The 18297-nt window shown below is 32.5% G+C and overlaps 1 protein-coding gene across 1 annotated transcript; it reads right to left on the bottom strand.

Moving 5' to 3' along the window:
- Positions 1 to 5506: 5506 nt before the first annotated feature.
- Positions 5507 to 17822, bottom strand: LOC123561283 (tetraspanin-7-like). Its single transcript, XM_045353535.2, has 7 exons — positions 17460 to 17822; positions 12406 to 12636; positions 11703 to 11777; positions 10282 to 10380; positions 7599 to 7694; positions 6884 to 6967; positions 5507 to 6030 (listed from the first exon to the last, which is right to left on the bottom strand). The coding sequence occupies exons 1-7, from the start codon at positions 17532 to 17534 to the stop codon at positions 5968 to 5970; spliced, it is 723 nt and encodes a 240-aa protein (XP_045209470.2). The 5' UTR covers positions 17535 to 17822; the 3' UTR covers positions 5507 to 5967.
- Between the last annotated feature and the right edge of the window lie 475 nt (positions 17823 to 18297).

Raw genomic sequence — 18297 nt, 5'->3', positions numbered from 1 at the left:
TTAAAAAAAATTGAAGCAGCCAATGGATTATACTTATTCTTTTATATAATGAGCACAACTGACTTATTCTCCCCCACTTCCTTTTAAAACCGTTGCCAAATTTTATTTATTTTTTCTCAAAGGGTTGAGTAAAATGTTTTTATTTTCTTTGTGTAAAATTTTTAAAAAACCCTTTATTTAAAATAAGCTGATAATATATTGATCGGCACTCATTTTTTCAAAAGTTAATTTTAAAACAACGTTTATTTTTATACCTTTTTAAAATTTAATTTTAGATTTAAGTATTTCATAAGGGGCGTTTTGTTAAATATAATTTATTCTTTGGATCCGTTATAGTAATTTTAATTTCAAATTTTTATAATATTTTTTGTAGTCTCTCAATTTCCATTAATATTTTATTTAGAAAAAAAAAATAAGGGAAAAAAAGGTTAAAAAATGAAAAATAAATAAAGTTTAAGAAAATCTAAAATATTTTAAATTTTTTAAAACTTTTTCCCCCGGTTTTTTTATATTCCACTTTTAAAATTGTTTTTTTCCTTTGCGCACATTGTTATTAACCCCCAATTAAAATTTAAAGGGCTTTGGATGTGCAAAGTGCTTTTTTTTTTTTTCTTCATTGATCCCAATTGGGTTTCAAAAAACTTTTTTTGGGTTGTTTCGAAAATTATTTTGGCTGGGGCAATCACATAACCCTTTTGGGATTTTTTTTCAGTTAATAGACAAAACCCTAGTCCCATTAAATAAAATTTTTTTTTAAAAAATAAGGATCTATAACATTTTGAATTTATCAATACAATTTTATATTTATCGCTAAATATTTGATCAAATTTTGATTTAATAACATTTCTTTTTTTGAAATTTTTTTTATGATTTTTGTCTGGATTTATTTTTCTCCTAAAGTGCTAGATAATTTTGGCATTACATTCATTATCTTTTATTAACATTATATATAAAAATTATAGAAAAAAATTTTAAAAAAAGCACGTAAAGAATTATAAATTAAATTTTAGAAATTTGTTTATATTTTTATATCTTTTGAATAAGATTTTAAAAATCATTTTTTAAATTTTACAACTTTAAAATTGTAATACCTTCTTGAGACATTTTTTTAATCATTCTTCGTGTAAATTTTTGATTTTTTTTAAATAATCTAAACCAACTCTATTTTCTTCCCTTTTTTTTCTTTTTTTAAGTCTTTTAAAAAAATATCCTGGGTCGGTTTTAACAAAAACAAATCCTCAATTGGGTTTTTCCCTATGGTTTTTTTAATTTTATCAGTTAAAAAAAATTGTGTCCGCCCACTTGGGTCATTTAAAAACCCGTTGTCGGGATGTTTTTTGTAAAACGTTACTGTTAGTTAAAAAAAACGTTCAAGGGCAGAAACACCATCAAAAAGTTTAGCAAAGAAACTTTTTTATAGACTGTTTAAAATTTTTAGCTGAAAAGGAAATAAAAATTTTGGAAAGGGTTCTTGAGCACAAGTTCAAAAAGATTATAGAATTTTCGCTTGGGGTTTATAAATTTTATTTGGAATGGGGGGGGGCTGGAATTTATTAAAATTTGGATTATATTCTTTTATAATATCTAAAAACGTACTTTTTTCCGATGCAAATTACCTTAATAATAAATTTTTTTCATTATATAAATATTATAGAAAAAATCTTTAAAAAATCTTTATAAACTCTTTTTCTTTTTTACTTTTATATCCGTTAAGTTTAATTCCTTCATGTGCATTTCAAGAGGTGTTGAATAATTTTTTTCTTTCTGCATTTCTAATAGTATTGTAAAAATATCCTGAATAACTTTATTTGGATCTTCTTTATTTACTTTTCCGATCCGTGCTTTTTTTATAAGTTGTTTTATTTTGTGATGATGTGCTTTTAAAATAAATTTCTTGTCGTCAAGTTTTAGTCTATTAGTAAATATGGTAATTATTATTGGAACAGCGCCAGCAACTGCTACAAATATAGGAATAGCTGGAACAAGTGCTAATGCAGCTGAGCAACCAAAGATACCTGCTGTAATATATAACCCAGTACTTACTCTCCCACAAAATTTATAACTTTTTCTGTAAGCAGCAGCTAGTTTAGTTAAGTGAATGATTAATTGATCTATTGTTTCTATTCCATTATTATTAGAAATTAGATTTTTATTACTCATTTATATAATTAATATTAATATTAATATTTTTTAAATTAAATTTCTTCCAATTCACTAAACGGAACCCAACTATTAAATTTTTCATTGTAACCTTTCCATTTTACTAAAGCTTGTTTTTTCTTATAGTCTCGTCTAATAACTTTTTCTATTCTAAAAACTTCTTGTTTAGCAGGTAAAAGTTCTTGTTCATAAAATGAACCCTGAATTATTTCATCATTTAAATCTTTAGTAGTGTATGCTCTGGGATTTGTATTATTAATTCCATAAATTATAAATATTTCCTCTGTCCAGTTTGGTGTATATCCTTTTTCAAAATGTCTTTTAAGTTTGCTTAAGCGAACTCGATCACCAATTTTAAATTTTCCTTTACTCTTTGGTGTCTTTAAATTACCATATAAATTAAAGTAAACAGTACCTTTATTTAAGTTTTTACTAGCTTCGGTTGGTGTCATTTTTATACTAGAATGTTTTGTTTTGTTATATTTATCAACCATTTCCTGCAAATTATCTAAATAAGTATAAGTGTTATTTGCTGTAAAATATTTCCACATTATTCTTTTTAAACTTCTATTAAATCTTTCAATAACTACAACCTTTCCTTCATTAAATGTATGGTACATGTTAATTTTATTTTTATTCAAAAATGATTCAAACTTTTTATTATAAAATTCTTTTCCTTCATCTACCCATAAATTTGTTGGTGTTCTACCTTTAATAATTATTTTTTCAAATGCTTCAGTAACAGATTCTCCAGTTTTATTCTTTAATGGAATAACCCAAGCATATTTACTGAATATATCAATAACGGTTAAAAAGTACTTTACTCCTTTATTATATTTTGAAAAAGCTTGCATGTCAACTAAATCAGCTGACCAAGTATCATCAATGTCATTAACTATCACTCTTCGTTTCCTAAATTTTCTTTTAATTGGTTTGTGTAATTCTTCTGCTAATTCATCGCTCCAGTGGTAGCTTGGTACAGTTATTTCGGGGGTGTACTCTACCCCCTTTTCCCGTTTTTTTTACTTTCGTTTTTGTCCAAGACCAAGTTTGTATTTCGTTTTAATTGCGGGTTTTACAACTAAATGTTTTGCAATCTTTTCTCCAAATGTTTTTGATTTAGTTTTATTTAAGTTGGAAAGCATTTTTTTGTCGCATGTACCCTTTTTTACACCGCTGTCATAGCAAAAGTCATGGTCCATACATACTGCATCCAGTTCGTTGACAGGAGGTCCATTATCTAAAGGATTTCCTGGCCCACAATAGTTATATCATGGAAGTGTTAAACCTTTTTTATGTAATAAAGGTAACATTGCTTTATGGATATCTAAATTACCCCCTGTACTTTTAACAAACTTTGATTTCATTTTTCCACAAGACGAACATGTAGCCATTATCATTTTTCTCCCGTTTTTTGTTGTAACATAATGAGGATTTATATTATCACTAAATTTTCTTTCTTTCAAACAATGTTTTTTTATTCTGTAAACTCATTATATTATATGTGTTTAAAACTGTTTACTGGGTTTAAACCTGTAGGTTTTTAATTGTCCAGCATTGGTCAATCCGGACCAAAGACTAAAGGTTAAATAAGGTTAAACTGTTTTGGTTGCGGTATTTTATACACTACTCCGGGGCGGGGCCATATTTGACCATAGAGGGATAATTTGAATAATTTTGGTAGAGGACCACTAGATAATGCTACACACCAGATATCAAAGCCCTAGGCCCTGTGGTTTTGGACAAGAAGATTTTTAAAGTTTTTCCTTTCGGTTGCTATGGCAACCAGAGTTCTGCATGGAATTCAATTCTTTTAACAATTTTGAAAGGGGGTCAACCAATGAACATTCCTGCGAAGTTTGGATGAAATTGGCCTAGCAGTTTATGAGATGATGTCGTTTAAAGTAAAAGTTTACGGACGGACGACGGACGCCGGACGAAAAGCGATCACAAAAGCTCACCTTGTCGCTCCGTGGCAGGTGAGCTAATAAGAACAGGCTTGCGATAAAGATCCTCTAGCTTCTTTTTCATAAATACGGTAGTCGAAAGATTTTAATAGAGACATTAATCAAAAAGCGATTTAAAAGGTAAAAAAAAAAATTAAAAATGCTCCTACGCTATTAAGAATGCGTGTAAGACAATATATCGGTAATTCATATATAATAAGACGGATATTAATAAATCTTATAACTGTCTTTTCTAGGATATTTTAAATGGAAACAGTATTACGGCATTAGAACTGGATGCTAAATATGCCACTGTTCAGTTATGCATAACTTCCTCATATACAGTATGAGAAAACCCATACAGTAAGTCCGCAGTACGTCTCGAAGTAAGCTGAAAGTCTCTATTTGTACTATTAGTGTAACCTTCAGAAAATAAAGTTGTTGTCTTATTATAGCAATATTCTTGTTTCTTTTGTACTTTTTCGTTTCAACGTGTTCACGTTTTGTGACAAGGCGACAATAGTCGAGCACTGCTGTCCTTCGACAGCTCTTGTTGAATGAGTATAAATGATACTCAAACTAGTAATTAGGGACTCTTGTGGGTCTCTATTTTCTCATTATTTCCGCTTGTCCGACAGTGCGTCCAATTTTCTTTTTGGAATACATAAAGCCAAATTTGTTTTAAATAATGGAGACCATCTTTAATTCTTTATACCAACTTACGATGGGAAATGCACCTTTGTCTACAGGTCAAGCGTAAGGTATACCAGAATTGTCACATTTTAGAAGGGCCAGTCAAATATTGCCAGCTCCATATTGGTGAATATTTTCTTTTTGGTTTTGACTAAGCCTGGCTTCCCGGCTACAGAGCTCAGCCTTCTCATCGGCCAATTCCAGGTTTGATCCCAGAACTTATCAATCAGATTATCGAGATTTGAGACTGTTTTCCAAATTTATTTTTATAACAATGAGCATTTGTATGGATTTCCAAATATCACAATTACATTGTCGCATAAAAAGTAACAAGAACAACTGTATTATCAAAACTTTATTTTACAGCAAATGCTATGAAAATATTAACAATACATAAATGATATAGAAAATAACAGTATTTAAATTGTACATCATAAAATAGTAAAATGAAGATAGGAATTACGCGAAATTGACATTGGTTTACACCTATCAAAGTCTTCTTCAGCAATATGTCAGTCGAACTAATCCTAAGCCAGGTTGCCATTTTCAGCTCAGTTGCAGTAGTAATTTTTATTGTCATTCAGGAAGTTACTTCCAAAATCAGTCATAACAACTGTTGCACATTTTTACTATTTTTACTAACTCGTCAAATACTGGCCATGGTACAATAATGGCAGACTATCACGTTGGTGTATGTTAAATGTATGTTTTAATATTTAAGAACATTTTCAAACAGCTATAATCATATATACTACAATGTACATGTTAAATGTTTAGCGGACAATATTTTTATAGCCGACAAAGCACAAGCGAGTAATAGCTATAAGTGGTGTATAAAATCGTCATATCCAGATTTTTATCTAATAACTATGAAAAAATCGTATAAATGTTTTGTGAAATTACTTTATGTTTTGTGCTGTAATTTGATTACTGTGCCATATTTTTGTTCTTTTTACTTTTGTATTATGAGCATAAAACGTTCGCAGCAATTACAGTGAAACGGCCATTGTTTCAATCTACCACAAAGTACAAATACATGTATGTAAATTCTATAAATAGCACATATATTGCACTCAAATGTATTCTTGTTGTTTTATCATTTACACAATAACCCACAATCCACGTGATCTTAAAGTGTCTTTTCATTAAATCTTGATGTGTCTTGTCATTAGACAAGTTCCTCTTTCCTTGAAGACCTACACACCCAGCACGCAAACACAATGAGTAACAGCTGAAAGAAAAAATAAAGTAAATGTATATTTTCTTCATAAGTATTCGGTCTTAGGCCTAAACATTTATCGTGTTTCAGGCATTTCGACCCTACAGAGCGGATTATCATAGACCTTAGAGCTTGTTAAGAAATTTGAATATTTCTAATGCTTAACATTTTATGCACGATGGTCGCTTGATCCTGCAATTATAAGTAGTTAGATGCGTTATTTAAACATGATAAAACTGTAGTTTTAAAGCTACTCGCCCACAGTTTGCGTGAAAATTTTCATCATGTGCATTTCCACCAAGTTTGGCATAGAATATATATTTCAGAGGTCGAAAACGAATGACTTCAGACATACTCCATTAAATTGTCAAAAACAACACTGTCCTCTGTGGGGTCATCTGTTTTGTTGGGTTTTTAAGCTGTGGTCATATGCTGACTTTCCAGCTTTTATGGCGGAGGAAGACGCTCAGCTTGTCCTCCAGACATTATTTCATGTGTTCGTGAAGAAACACCGCCCTTCTATATGTTAGCTGTTTATATATCGCTCCATTATACAAAACAACTTCACACCCAAGCGGGGTTTCAAATCCTTATCTGTGATTGGCGATTAATTAGAATACAACGACTGCTATCACCCGGTAACGGATATCTCCTGTCGGAGCTCAAACTTGCGACCTCGCAACAGGTTACGGACTTAAATTCATAATAATCTTAATGTTTTCTGTATGAATCTACAGCAAGAAATCAATTCTGAATTAATACTAATAATGAAATTATAAAGTAAGTTATTAATTTCCTGTATTTTTCTACCAGTATATATTCTATTTCTTTTGAGGAGGAGATGGATAAAAGAAGTCAGTCGTACCTGTATCACCATGCCACAGATTCCTACAACAACAAAAGCTATCTGGTAGGACTCGAGCCAGTCAGTGAAAGCATCATAGCAGTCCTGTAGGTAGAAATATAATCACCAAATAATTGCACTAAATAATGTACAGCGAATATGCCAGAACAATTACTAAATCATAATTTCATTTCTAACTAAAACGACACAGGCTGGGAAGCAACCTCATTTGCTTTTGGTTTGGTTTGGAGACACACCGACACAGCTGAGATCGTTTGGCGATGAGGGAAGACATTAGGTGCCCCTCTGGGCACTGTTTCAGGAATGGACAGACACCTGGATAGAACCACCAACCTTCCGCAAGTCATGGTTGCTTCCTCACATAAAGAACCCAACACCTCAAGCGACTTTTCAAATCCACATTTGCAAGGAGCATGCGAGTTCGTCAGTGACCTTAACAACTCTGCAACAGAGGCTCCTACTTTTTGGACTAGAGTTGTCGAAACAAGGCGGGTGTGTTTCACAAGTTTTCACACATATCTATCTATATTTCTTATTATTATGTACCATACGTTATGTTTCTTGTTACATATGTTGTAATCGCTAAAAGGCGGAAATAAAGAGTATATATAAAGCATTAACGCCTATTCATTGAATTCGCAATATTTGTCTATACATCACAGTAATTTTCTTCATTTCAAAAGAGGAGCAGACGACAATTCGTATTGCTACTTACTACCGAGTATTTATTGCCAGTGGTCAAGCACGTGCTGGTGGCTTCTCCTAAATTCGACGCGGGCAGGTGTTCATTATCAACGTGACAGCATTCAAACTGTAAATATATAAACATTTAATATAATAAAGCTCATCTTTTAAAACTAGATAGAAAAAATATGTGACGACATTGTAATTATTGAAAGTACCGTTTCAAAACTCTGCATACAGTTACACCAAGAGCCGTCTAATGACAGCGCGAAAACCTTTCCACCTAATACTAGTTTACATGAAAACAGATTTAGCAACATTTTCTAAGTTGAACTAGATGTGTGTCCATAGGACACAGGTTTCCCCACTCTGTTACATGACAGAAAGTGAAATAATTTTAAGACATATTCAGCACAAACATTTATGCACATTGTGTATTTTTCATTAAGTGAAGGACCATAACTCTAGCCTAGTTGAGTGAAATCCCAGAGAACACCAGGTGCACAATTTCAAATGATATATATAAATCCTGTTATGTTTTATAACTCTAGGTCAAGTACATTTTAACAAACATGGGACATATACATTTTCTGACAAAGTCAAGGGCTATAACTCTGATCTTGCAAACTGAAATAATAAAAAAAAAATTACATGCTGGATAATATTCTTACATGGTTTCCTGACTTTTGGTGAAATATTTTTAAATATATGCAGCACAAACTTTTATGTGCTTTACAAACTTTTAAGCGCTTTATGCGTATTTTTCAAGAAGTCAAGGACCAATACTCTGGTCTGGTTGTGTAAAATCCCAAACAGAACACCGGGTGCTATATAACAATCCCCTAACGTTTTATGACTCTAAGTCAAATACTTTTTGAAATACATGTGACACACACCTGTATGCCCTTTATGCATATTTTTGACAATCAATGGCATAAATCTGATCTGACATAGACATCAAGAATAAAATTCCAGTCGCACAACTTCTCATGCTGAATAATACTCTTATGATGTTTCATGACCCTAGATCTAATACTTTTTTAGATATGTGCGACACAAACTTTGATGCCCTTTTATACATAATTTTGACTAAGTCAAGGGTCATAACTCTAGTTTGGTAGCATGAGATCCAAATTAAAACATCAGATGCACAACTTCTCGTAACGAGGGTTTGATGACTCTGTGTCAAATAGTTTTTGAGATATGCGCGACACAAATTCGAACGGACGGACGTTCCTATATATGGGTATTTATGTGGTTACTCTTTTGTTCTCTCTATTGTTCCTTTAGCCATGTAAAAGAACAACAGCCACATAAAAGCTTACGGAATATATGACATCAAAGAAATTGTACAGTTACCTATTGTTCCTATAGCCAACTAAGTACGCAAATGTTAGTTCGGAATGACGAACTTAGAGTGCCCCCCCCCCCCCCCCACCAAAAAATGACGGGGGCCAAAAAGTGGTATATTTTTGCTAAAATGTAAGCTAGAGTTACGAAACTTGCCAAGTGAGATTATCCCATGATGCCGAAGACGTGTGGAAAATCTGAAAACATCTTAAATAATTCGTGAGAAACATGCTTACATGCAAAACTTTGAGCAAATTTTCTATGATAAAATTTTGACAAAATAAAAGCTAGAGTTATGCTAGAGTTATGCAACCTGTCATGGAAGGTAATCTCATGTTGCCGAACCGAAGACAACTGTGAAGATGACAGCATTTGGCCTAGTAGGTTCTGAGATATCTGTTTACATGCAAACCTTTAACCAGAAATTCTAAGTTAAAATGGGACATTATTTTGACAAAATAAAAGCCAGAGTTATGTTACTTATCCTGGGAGGTCATCTCATTATGCCGGAGACGAAAAAGAAGATGAAACTTGAACATGAAATTCTAAGTTAAAAGGGGGCATAATTTTGACAAAATAAAGGCTAGGCTTACGTAACTCGTCCTTGGAGGTCAACTCATGATACCGAAGAATGTGTGAAGTTTGAAAGCAGTTGGCCTGGTCGTTTCTGAGAAACATGCTTACATGCAAAACTTTAAACTTTTGTGATGCGGACGCCGACGCAGACCAACAGGCAATCACAAACGCTCTACAGTTTGAAAAAATTCAAACAGTCGAGCTAAATATGATTTTATTTCAGAATACATCTGCCAATTTCAAGATTATGTTCCGAAAAAAAAAAACAACAGCAAAAGTTTTTTTTTTATAGTTTTTCATGTTGGAGATTCTCTTGGATATAAAATTTCTAACCTGTAATACTTTAAAGGTTTAATTTGTTATGGGTTTTTAGTTGCCGAGTATCTGGATGCTACCTTGCCATTGATCAATTTCGAAACAGCTGATCAGTATTACAATGAGAGGCTTATGTTTAACATCAATTTTAAACTCCGGTTTCATACCTTTAGAGCCTGGATGAAATTAGTTTTTAGCGTCAGAAGCGCATAGCTGTTAATAGATGCGTATAATTTACAAGGTCGACTAAAGGATTTGACAGCAGCTTTTATGATATGAAGTAGTTACACAGAATTCATGATTAATGAGCCTTTACATAACCTGTCTAGGTTTTAAAGATTGCTGGATATAAAACCTTTATTTAGTGAATAATTCTCAGATAAACATGATAATTGGTAATTTTTATGGTAACATGTATAAGATTTGTTGTTTCTTCTAGTACGTCCACGTACTTCTGGATACATGTTACTTACAGTTTTAAACATATACTGTGTGGCTTTAAGGTAATCATCTTTCCCTTCATTAGCCTTCTCGATAGATTCTTTCATACCCAGCCTAACCGCCTTCGTCATCTGGAAAGGAAAACAAATAGGCATTATCACATTATTATTATTATTATTATATGTCGTGTCATAAACTACCTTTAGAATAATTTGTCGACCAATGGTCAAAACTATACCATCGGTTCGGACTCGGGCACATAGTTGACTGTCGACCAAAACTCTTGCTATGGACGAGTTCGAATAAGTTGTAAAAATGCAGAGTTTTTTTTCTTTTTCTTCAGTGATATGTTTGCCTATATACGGAGTTTAGAACATATTGTGTATGAAGTCATGTGATTTTTTTTCTAAATGGCTGAAGCATTTTTAGTGTTAAAGTGACTATTGTTTACGACAAACATTATTACACTTTAGATGATCATCAACAAAAAGTCGAGAACGACAGTCATAGGTTAGCTACGTCTATTTGTGTAATAGTGGACAAGATAAAAACAATTATAAACAGCACATGTAGCCGCAGGCAAACAGGCCTACAACAAATACGCATTTGCATAAAGATGTAAACAATATTTTATAAATGATAAACATGTTGTTAGATAAATATCTTAAAATATCTCTGTTTACACTGTCACGTTCCGTACCATCATAGGCTGGACAGGTAGCCTGGAGAAAAAGTAAACTCTTCTTTTTGTCCATGATTTTTTCCAGTTAACATATAATAATATTATTGAAAATCAGTCTACTCAGTACGCCTAATGCTTTATGTGACAGCCATGAACAGCTCTGTAGGCTACAATAATTGTATGATATTTAATACTAAAACCATCGCGCCGATCATCAAAATAAATTCATTTTCATATTCATGATAAAATATTTGGAAACAAAAGATCCACGCAGATCTTAGAAATGCTTTCTTCAGAAGAAGGCTTCTATGTTTAGGCAATGTTGATTAAGTACAAATGAATCTTGGCAATCAAATATGATTGTACTAATTCATCAGCTAGTGCATTTCACAATCGGTCATAAAACTTCTGCTGTCTTAAGAATGCACTTCACTTCTGCGGGCATCAAAACGATATAAATTAACCAAACCCATCCTTACCACAGTGCCTTAACTGCAAAAAGTAGTTCCTCAGCGCCTTAATATTAAAATGTGTAATTGATTGCTTTGAACAACGAATTTGTTTTAATCTGTCCATATGATTTCATTAGTGACATAAAATACAGACAGAAATTATCAATGCTACTAAGCAATTTACCTTTGGTCCTTTATTACATTCCACTGAATAGCCTGTAAATATAAAGTCAATGTGAAGATTCTTGCACTTCACAAACCTATCAATAAGATCAATACTCTAGTTCAATCAATACAGACGTTTATAAAACATTCTTACCTCAGATCTCAGCACGAAAAACAGAATAACGCCGGCAAGTTCCAGGGCTAAACATATGCCAATCAATATAGCATACTGCAACAAAAAAAAAGAACACATTAATTCTGATTCTGGAAAGCAATCATAGCTAATTTATGGGACAATTCATACATTTTCACTTCGCATGCTTTTACATAATAATGAACCTAGTATACTAATAAGCTAATACTTTTTCAGTAAGTTTAAAGTTTCAATTGTCACAAGTTATAGGAAAAGGGTTAAAAGTAGGCAGTGTCACTTTGGTATAAGTTGTCTTTGCTCCTGTATATACTTCCAGTATTATATCACTGTCGTCAACAATGAAATTATGTGGAGGGAATTTTAGATTTTGTGTAGTACTATTTTATTATGTAAACAGATCTTACAGGAGATACAGATACTTCCTTTTGAAAATAAGAGTATAAACGCTTGTACACATTATTATAACTAAATTATTCATCATAGAAGAGCGTTGTTTTCCCATGACAATACTATTAGTTACTATAAGAAAGATGATATATTGTTTTCACTGTTTAGCAAGCAACAACACTATCAAAATATCCTGAATATTCAACGCCGTATTTATATTACTAATACTTCTTAAACATTATTCGGCCTAACTTTTCTATATCTGGGAAGAATATTGAAAGTCCATGACTTGAATAATGAATAATAATGTACTTACGATAACCAGTGCAGCTCTGACCAGACATACAGCACCGACAAATCCAAGGAAAGAAAAGAGGATGACGACGGCGCCGACGACAATGAATATAATAGCCAGACTGTTAAGTAGGGAATACAGGTCATAGTCGTTGATAGAGATGTCTTTGAATGTAGGCTCTATGTCTTCCTTCAATTCGCTTCCTCCGAAACGAAATACAAGGCCCAGGATCAACAATGCGATACCCAATAACTGAAATTAAATTTAGTTTTAACGTATTTATTGTCAACATTCTTTTGAAAAATGCATATCATAGAATAAATGTCAATATTTTCTCTCCTTCAATTTTTTCTTCCTTATTGGCAGACTTGAAGAAATCATTGTACACTAGCAAGCAAAAATTCCATTGATAAATTAAACCAGGAAAGTATAAGATAAAGCGTGTTCAAGACTCAAACATTTTGGGTCTCTGTTGTTATTGTTATTACTAAAATACCACTGGCCAGTTAAATACAGAGACTACATGTAATGCCATCGTTGAACTCTTGTGTCTTTATCTGTATGCTGAATGTTGTTAATTCATACACCACCAGGACTTCTTGCATAGCATGTCATGTTTTATATAAGAACGAGTTGTGTGATTTTATATACAAATGAGTTGTGTGATTTTATATACGAATGAGTTGTGTGATAGAATGAGTTGTGTGATTTTATATACGAATGAATTGTGTGATTTTATATAAGTTGTGTGATTTTATATACGAATGAGTTGTGTGATTTTATATACGAATGAGTTGTGTGATTTTATATACGAATGAATTGTGTGATTTTATATGAGTTGTGTGATTTTATATACGAATGAGTTGCGTGATTTTATATACGAATGAGTTGTGTGATTTTATATACGAAAATCACAAATGAGTTGTGTGATTTTATATAAGAATGAGTTGTGTGATAGAATGAGTTGTGTGATTTTATATACGAATGAATTGTGTGATTTTATATACGAATGAGTTGTGTGATTTTATATACGAAAATCACAAATGAGTTGTGTGATTTTATATACGAATGAATTGTGTGATTTTATATACGAATGAGTTGTGTGATAGAATGAGTTGTGTGATTTTATATACGAATGAGTTGTGTGATAGAATGAGTTGTGTGATTTTATATACGAATGAATTGTGTGATTTTATATGAGTTGTGTGATTTTATATACGAATGAGTTGCGTGATTTTATATACGAATGAGTTGTGTGATTTTATATACGAAAATCACAAATGAGTTGTGTGATTTTATATAAGAATGAGTTGTGTGATAGAATGAGTTGTGTGATTTTATATACGAATGAATTGTGTGATTTTATATGAGTTGTGTGATTTTATATGAGTTGTGTGATTTTATATAAGAATGAGTTGTGTGATTTTATATACAAATGAGTTGTGTGATAGAATGAGTTGTGTGATTTTATATACGAATGAATTGTGTGATTTTATATACGAATGAGTTGTGTGATAGAATGAGTTGTGTGATTCTATATACGAATGAGTTGTGTGATTTTATATAAGAATGAGTTGTGTGATTTTATATACAAATGAGTTGTGTGATAGAATGAATTGTGTGATTTTATATACGAATGAATTGTGTGATTTTATATACGAATGAGTTGTGTGATAGAATGAGTTGTGTGATTCTATATGAGTTGTGTGATTTCATATACGAATGAGTTGCGTGATTTTATATACGAAAATCACAAATGAATTGTGTGATTTTATATAAGAATGAGTTGTGTGATTTTATATACGAATGAATTGTGTGATTTTATATAAGAATGAGTTGTGCGATTTTATATACGAATGAGTTGTGTGATTTTATATAAAAATGAGCTATGTGAATACATATACTGAACAAAACAATACAGCTAACCCGACATTTGCTATTTTCACAATACCTTAAAAAAAACATTAAATGCGCCGCACCATGCGAAAACAAACAGTGCGTTTGCGACCAGCATGGATCCAGACCAGCCTGCGCATCCGCACAGTCTGGTCAGGATCCACGTTGTTCGCTAACGGTTTCTCTGATTGCAATAGGCTTTGAAAGCAAACAGCATGGATCTTGGCCAGATTGTGCGGATGCGCAGATTGGTTTGGATCCATGCTGGTCGCAAATGCACTATGTTGGTTTTCTCATGGTGCGGCTCAAATGCACTTTTTGGAAATTCAGCAACAAATCAAACTTTCAAAAATATCGAAGTCTGTATGATATGATTCTATTCATTTTATTGCCACACCCCATTTTTAAAATTCACAAAATTACTCATAAAAGTTGGGATTTAGAAAATGCATGTCGTTTGATTTTTTTTTCTAAAAAATATTTAAATGTCATACAAATATCAAATGATCTTTATCGACAGGACACGACAACGATTTGCATTTTCTGCCATTTTAACGTTTATCACTAGTTATTCTAGACATTTTAGTGGGTTTTTTTGTGACTTGTTAGGCCTAAGTCGTAAAAATGAGTAAATCTGTATGAAGCCATTGTTCGATTTTGCTGAAATTTTAAAACAATCTAAGTGTAGAAGTACTTTCAGTTATGTTTAAGATAATTGTGAAATAACAAATTGCGGTTCAGCTGTTTTGTTCAGTATATGAAAATTCATTGAGATATCAATAAATAATCAATTACATGGATCAAAACTATAAATGTTATTAATGGAAATACATTAGCTGTGATCAGATATATACAGCCTTAAGAACATTAAATGTTGGTTAATGGGGGCGTTGGCATACAATATGTCAACAGTAAGTTATAAACTATATGTGTTTTATAGACATATCAATATTGGTCAGTATAACTTTGGACTATTTGTCTACGATAAGGAACACAGATACCCATTAAGAATTAGCAAAGAAAAGTGTCAAAATCTTAAACATACACAACAGCCAGAGCTTTCCTTCCTTTTCCTTCCATGATACAAAAGGCATACAAAAGCATTCATAAAATAGTATGCATTACAATCATCATGGAAACCTTTCTTTACGGAAATATGAGAGACTATAAGAAATATAATGAAATTAATCAAAATTGAAATACACATTTTTACATAAGTTAAACCTTAAGCTGCAATTAATATGCCAAATACTAGTAACTAAAAGACCTTCACTATTTTACATAGTTACGTTATGCTAAAATACTAATAAAATCGTATTTAAGCTTAAGGAGACATTCTTCTTCTCGGCAGATTTTGGCAGATACTCTGTCTGTATGGAAGAAAGCTCGAAGGTGATAAGCCTCGAAAGAAAAAAAGCCACTGCATATTCCCAAAATGATAATACACAGACAAAATCCTAACTACTAAATAATAATGTTATTCTATCATAAAAAGTAAGCTCAAATACTAAGAGACCTAAACAAATTTATTGTAAATCTTTTGTTGAAAGACTGCTGATAAAGAATTGTGCTGAACAATTCATTCAAATGAAAATCAAAACGATAGGTACTAGCTGACAGGATGTGTAAGGTGAACCATTTCGGTATACTGCTTTTAAAAAACATACAACGATTTTATACGTTTTAAAATCTATTTTTTCAGTACTATTTCTTACATCTCATGATTTTCTTGACTGCAATACTAGATTGGCTGAAGTTTTACCATAGTTCTGAATTAAAAAGCAAAACCTATGGCTATAACTGTAAAAATATGAGAAAGACGTTTGTAAAAGAAACAAATCTAACCCTAAACCAAGATTCCTGTCAAAAATGGATATTATTGTTATTTTACCAATTTGGCAGAGGTTATTTACTCAATAGCTATGTTATTTTCCTTGTCTTTGAAGAAAATGAGGATACCAAAGATAGGCCATGAAGCCACCTATCTTTTAGTCTCGGTTCTCTTTATCTACAACAAAAACTGAATATATTGCGGAGACTAAGTCTTGTGTTTATTCAATTTGGCTTTTCCAGATGGACTTTCGTCATCAGAAATAATAAAACACACATTATTACAACCATGACTCTTTATATGAATTGCTGGACCATAGGCTAGGCTGACAACTTTATATTTCAACTCAGTATGCTTGGCTGAAGTAAAACTTGCGAGAAAAAAACAACATTTAAATTCATTTTTGATACCATGTAATAATACATTTAAAGAGCAGTTCATTGTTGAATGTTCAAACGTCACAACTATTAGCATTGCTGTATTTTTAAATCATGAAGACTACATCTGCCCAGTGTCTGACTCGAATCCAAGACTCCATTTTTGCAAGTCAGGTGTTCTACCAGTTGAGCTCAGCATGCGTCTGGTAGAAGCCCCAATCACTACACTCCTCACTTTAATTTTCGTCGACAATGTCGTATTTTTATGTAGAACACATCTGTCCAGTGTAGGAATCGAACCAAGGACTCCTTGCTTGCAAGTTTGGTGCCCTATCAACTGAGATAACTAGACTTCTGTTAACTCAGAAACCATGAAATCTCTACAGCATAATGACTTTAGTAGCAAGCCATTTACTAAATATGATTAATCAAAACTTTTAATCAAATTGAAATGGACAATTTTGGTCACGAAGTTCCTTTTTACCCATTTTACAATGTCATTTGAAATTGTTAACAGGTCAAGTGATTAAGTCAATAAATGCCAACAGATGTATTAGAAAATTTAGCACACTAACTTGTAAGAAAGACAAGCGACTGGTGAATTTTCCTGAAATGGCTTAGTTTCTGCAGCGAACAGCTTAATATAATCAAATAATCCCCCACGTGCTGGATAACAAGATTAAGGGTTATGTGAGAAACGGGCGTAGCCAGGGCTTGGAAAAGATACGCGCAGCCGACTGAGGGCGAGTGTATTTAGACTATTTCCACCTAAAGACCACATGTCATAGAGTTTGATGTCAAATATGTCACTCCATAATATGGGTCGAACATGAACGCCACTTCTATTCTTCCAATATCTGACCAAACAGCCAAAGTCGCCCTGTGAACAAAGCTCGCTCGATTCACAGCGGTTTGACAGTTGTCAGAGCTACACTTGAAACTTCTCTTCAAAATAGAAACTGTGTACTCACCAGAAATATAACATTTAACGTAATTAGCGTGATCCTCGAGCACTGGGCCCCACAACTTAACGGATTCTTCGCCATTTCTTAAAGTCCTTCTAATTTTTAACACCTTTATACAGATCTTTTAAAAATGTCTGAAATATAAATAATTAACCGTCTAGTATAAACACAAATATCGATGTAACAAACACGAACTGTCCTATTTATAAAACTCCAAGCTGTTTCGAAATATCCTGTATTGACTATCCGATAAGATATGCACGCGCACAATGACAGTAGTACAGTTCACACACGCCCTCGCATACAGGTTGTACGATTACGCCCTTTTACTATACACAAATTCAGTCAGGAAAAAGTTGTCAATCAGGTTGTGTGTGAAATTGTCACGCTAGAATTACGACAATTTTTAACTGCAGTGAGCTGGAACCGCCAGGTATCAAGTTGATTATAACATAACCTAAAAGCCCACAGGGAGTCGAATATTGTTAAACGTACAGCTACCTCGATCATAAACAGAGATTTTAAAAATTCAAAAATCTGAACTAATAAATCTCTAAACTGGCCACTGCTTTAAAACACTTTTATGGCCACTTTTTGAAGCATACCGTTTGGACTAGATGTACGTAAACCTGTGTCATAACTGTGTAAGAGCTCAAGTTTACTTTCCGAACTATTAGTATGGTCTAATGAACGTGAATCATATGAAATTCGATTTACTAAATGCAAAATTTCAGATGCTCGTCTTATTAACCGTCTCTTTGTGAAACAATGAACATATTATAACTCTGTAAAGCTTTTGAACGACCTTTTTAAAAAGAGTTTAACCAATTTTTGCTGGTACCCA

Source organism: Mercenaria mercenaria, chromosome 10 (assembly GCF_021730395.1).
Source record: "Mercenaria mercenaria strain notata chromosome 10, MADL_Memer_1, whole genome shotgun sequence".
In the NCBI taxonomy this organism is placed as follows: domain Eukaryota; kingdom Metazoa; phylum Mollusca; class Bivalvia; order Venerida; family Veneridae; genus Mercenaria; species Mercenaria mercenaria.
The sequence above is the reverse complement of the archived record's forward strand: the minus strand, read 5'-3'. Positions and strand labels throughout refer to the sequence as shown.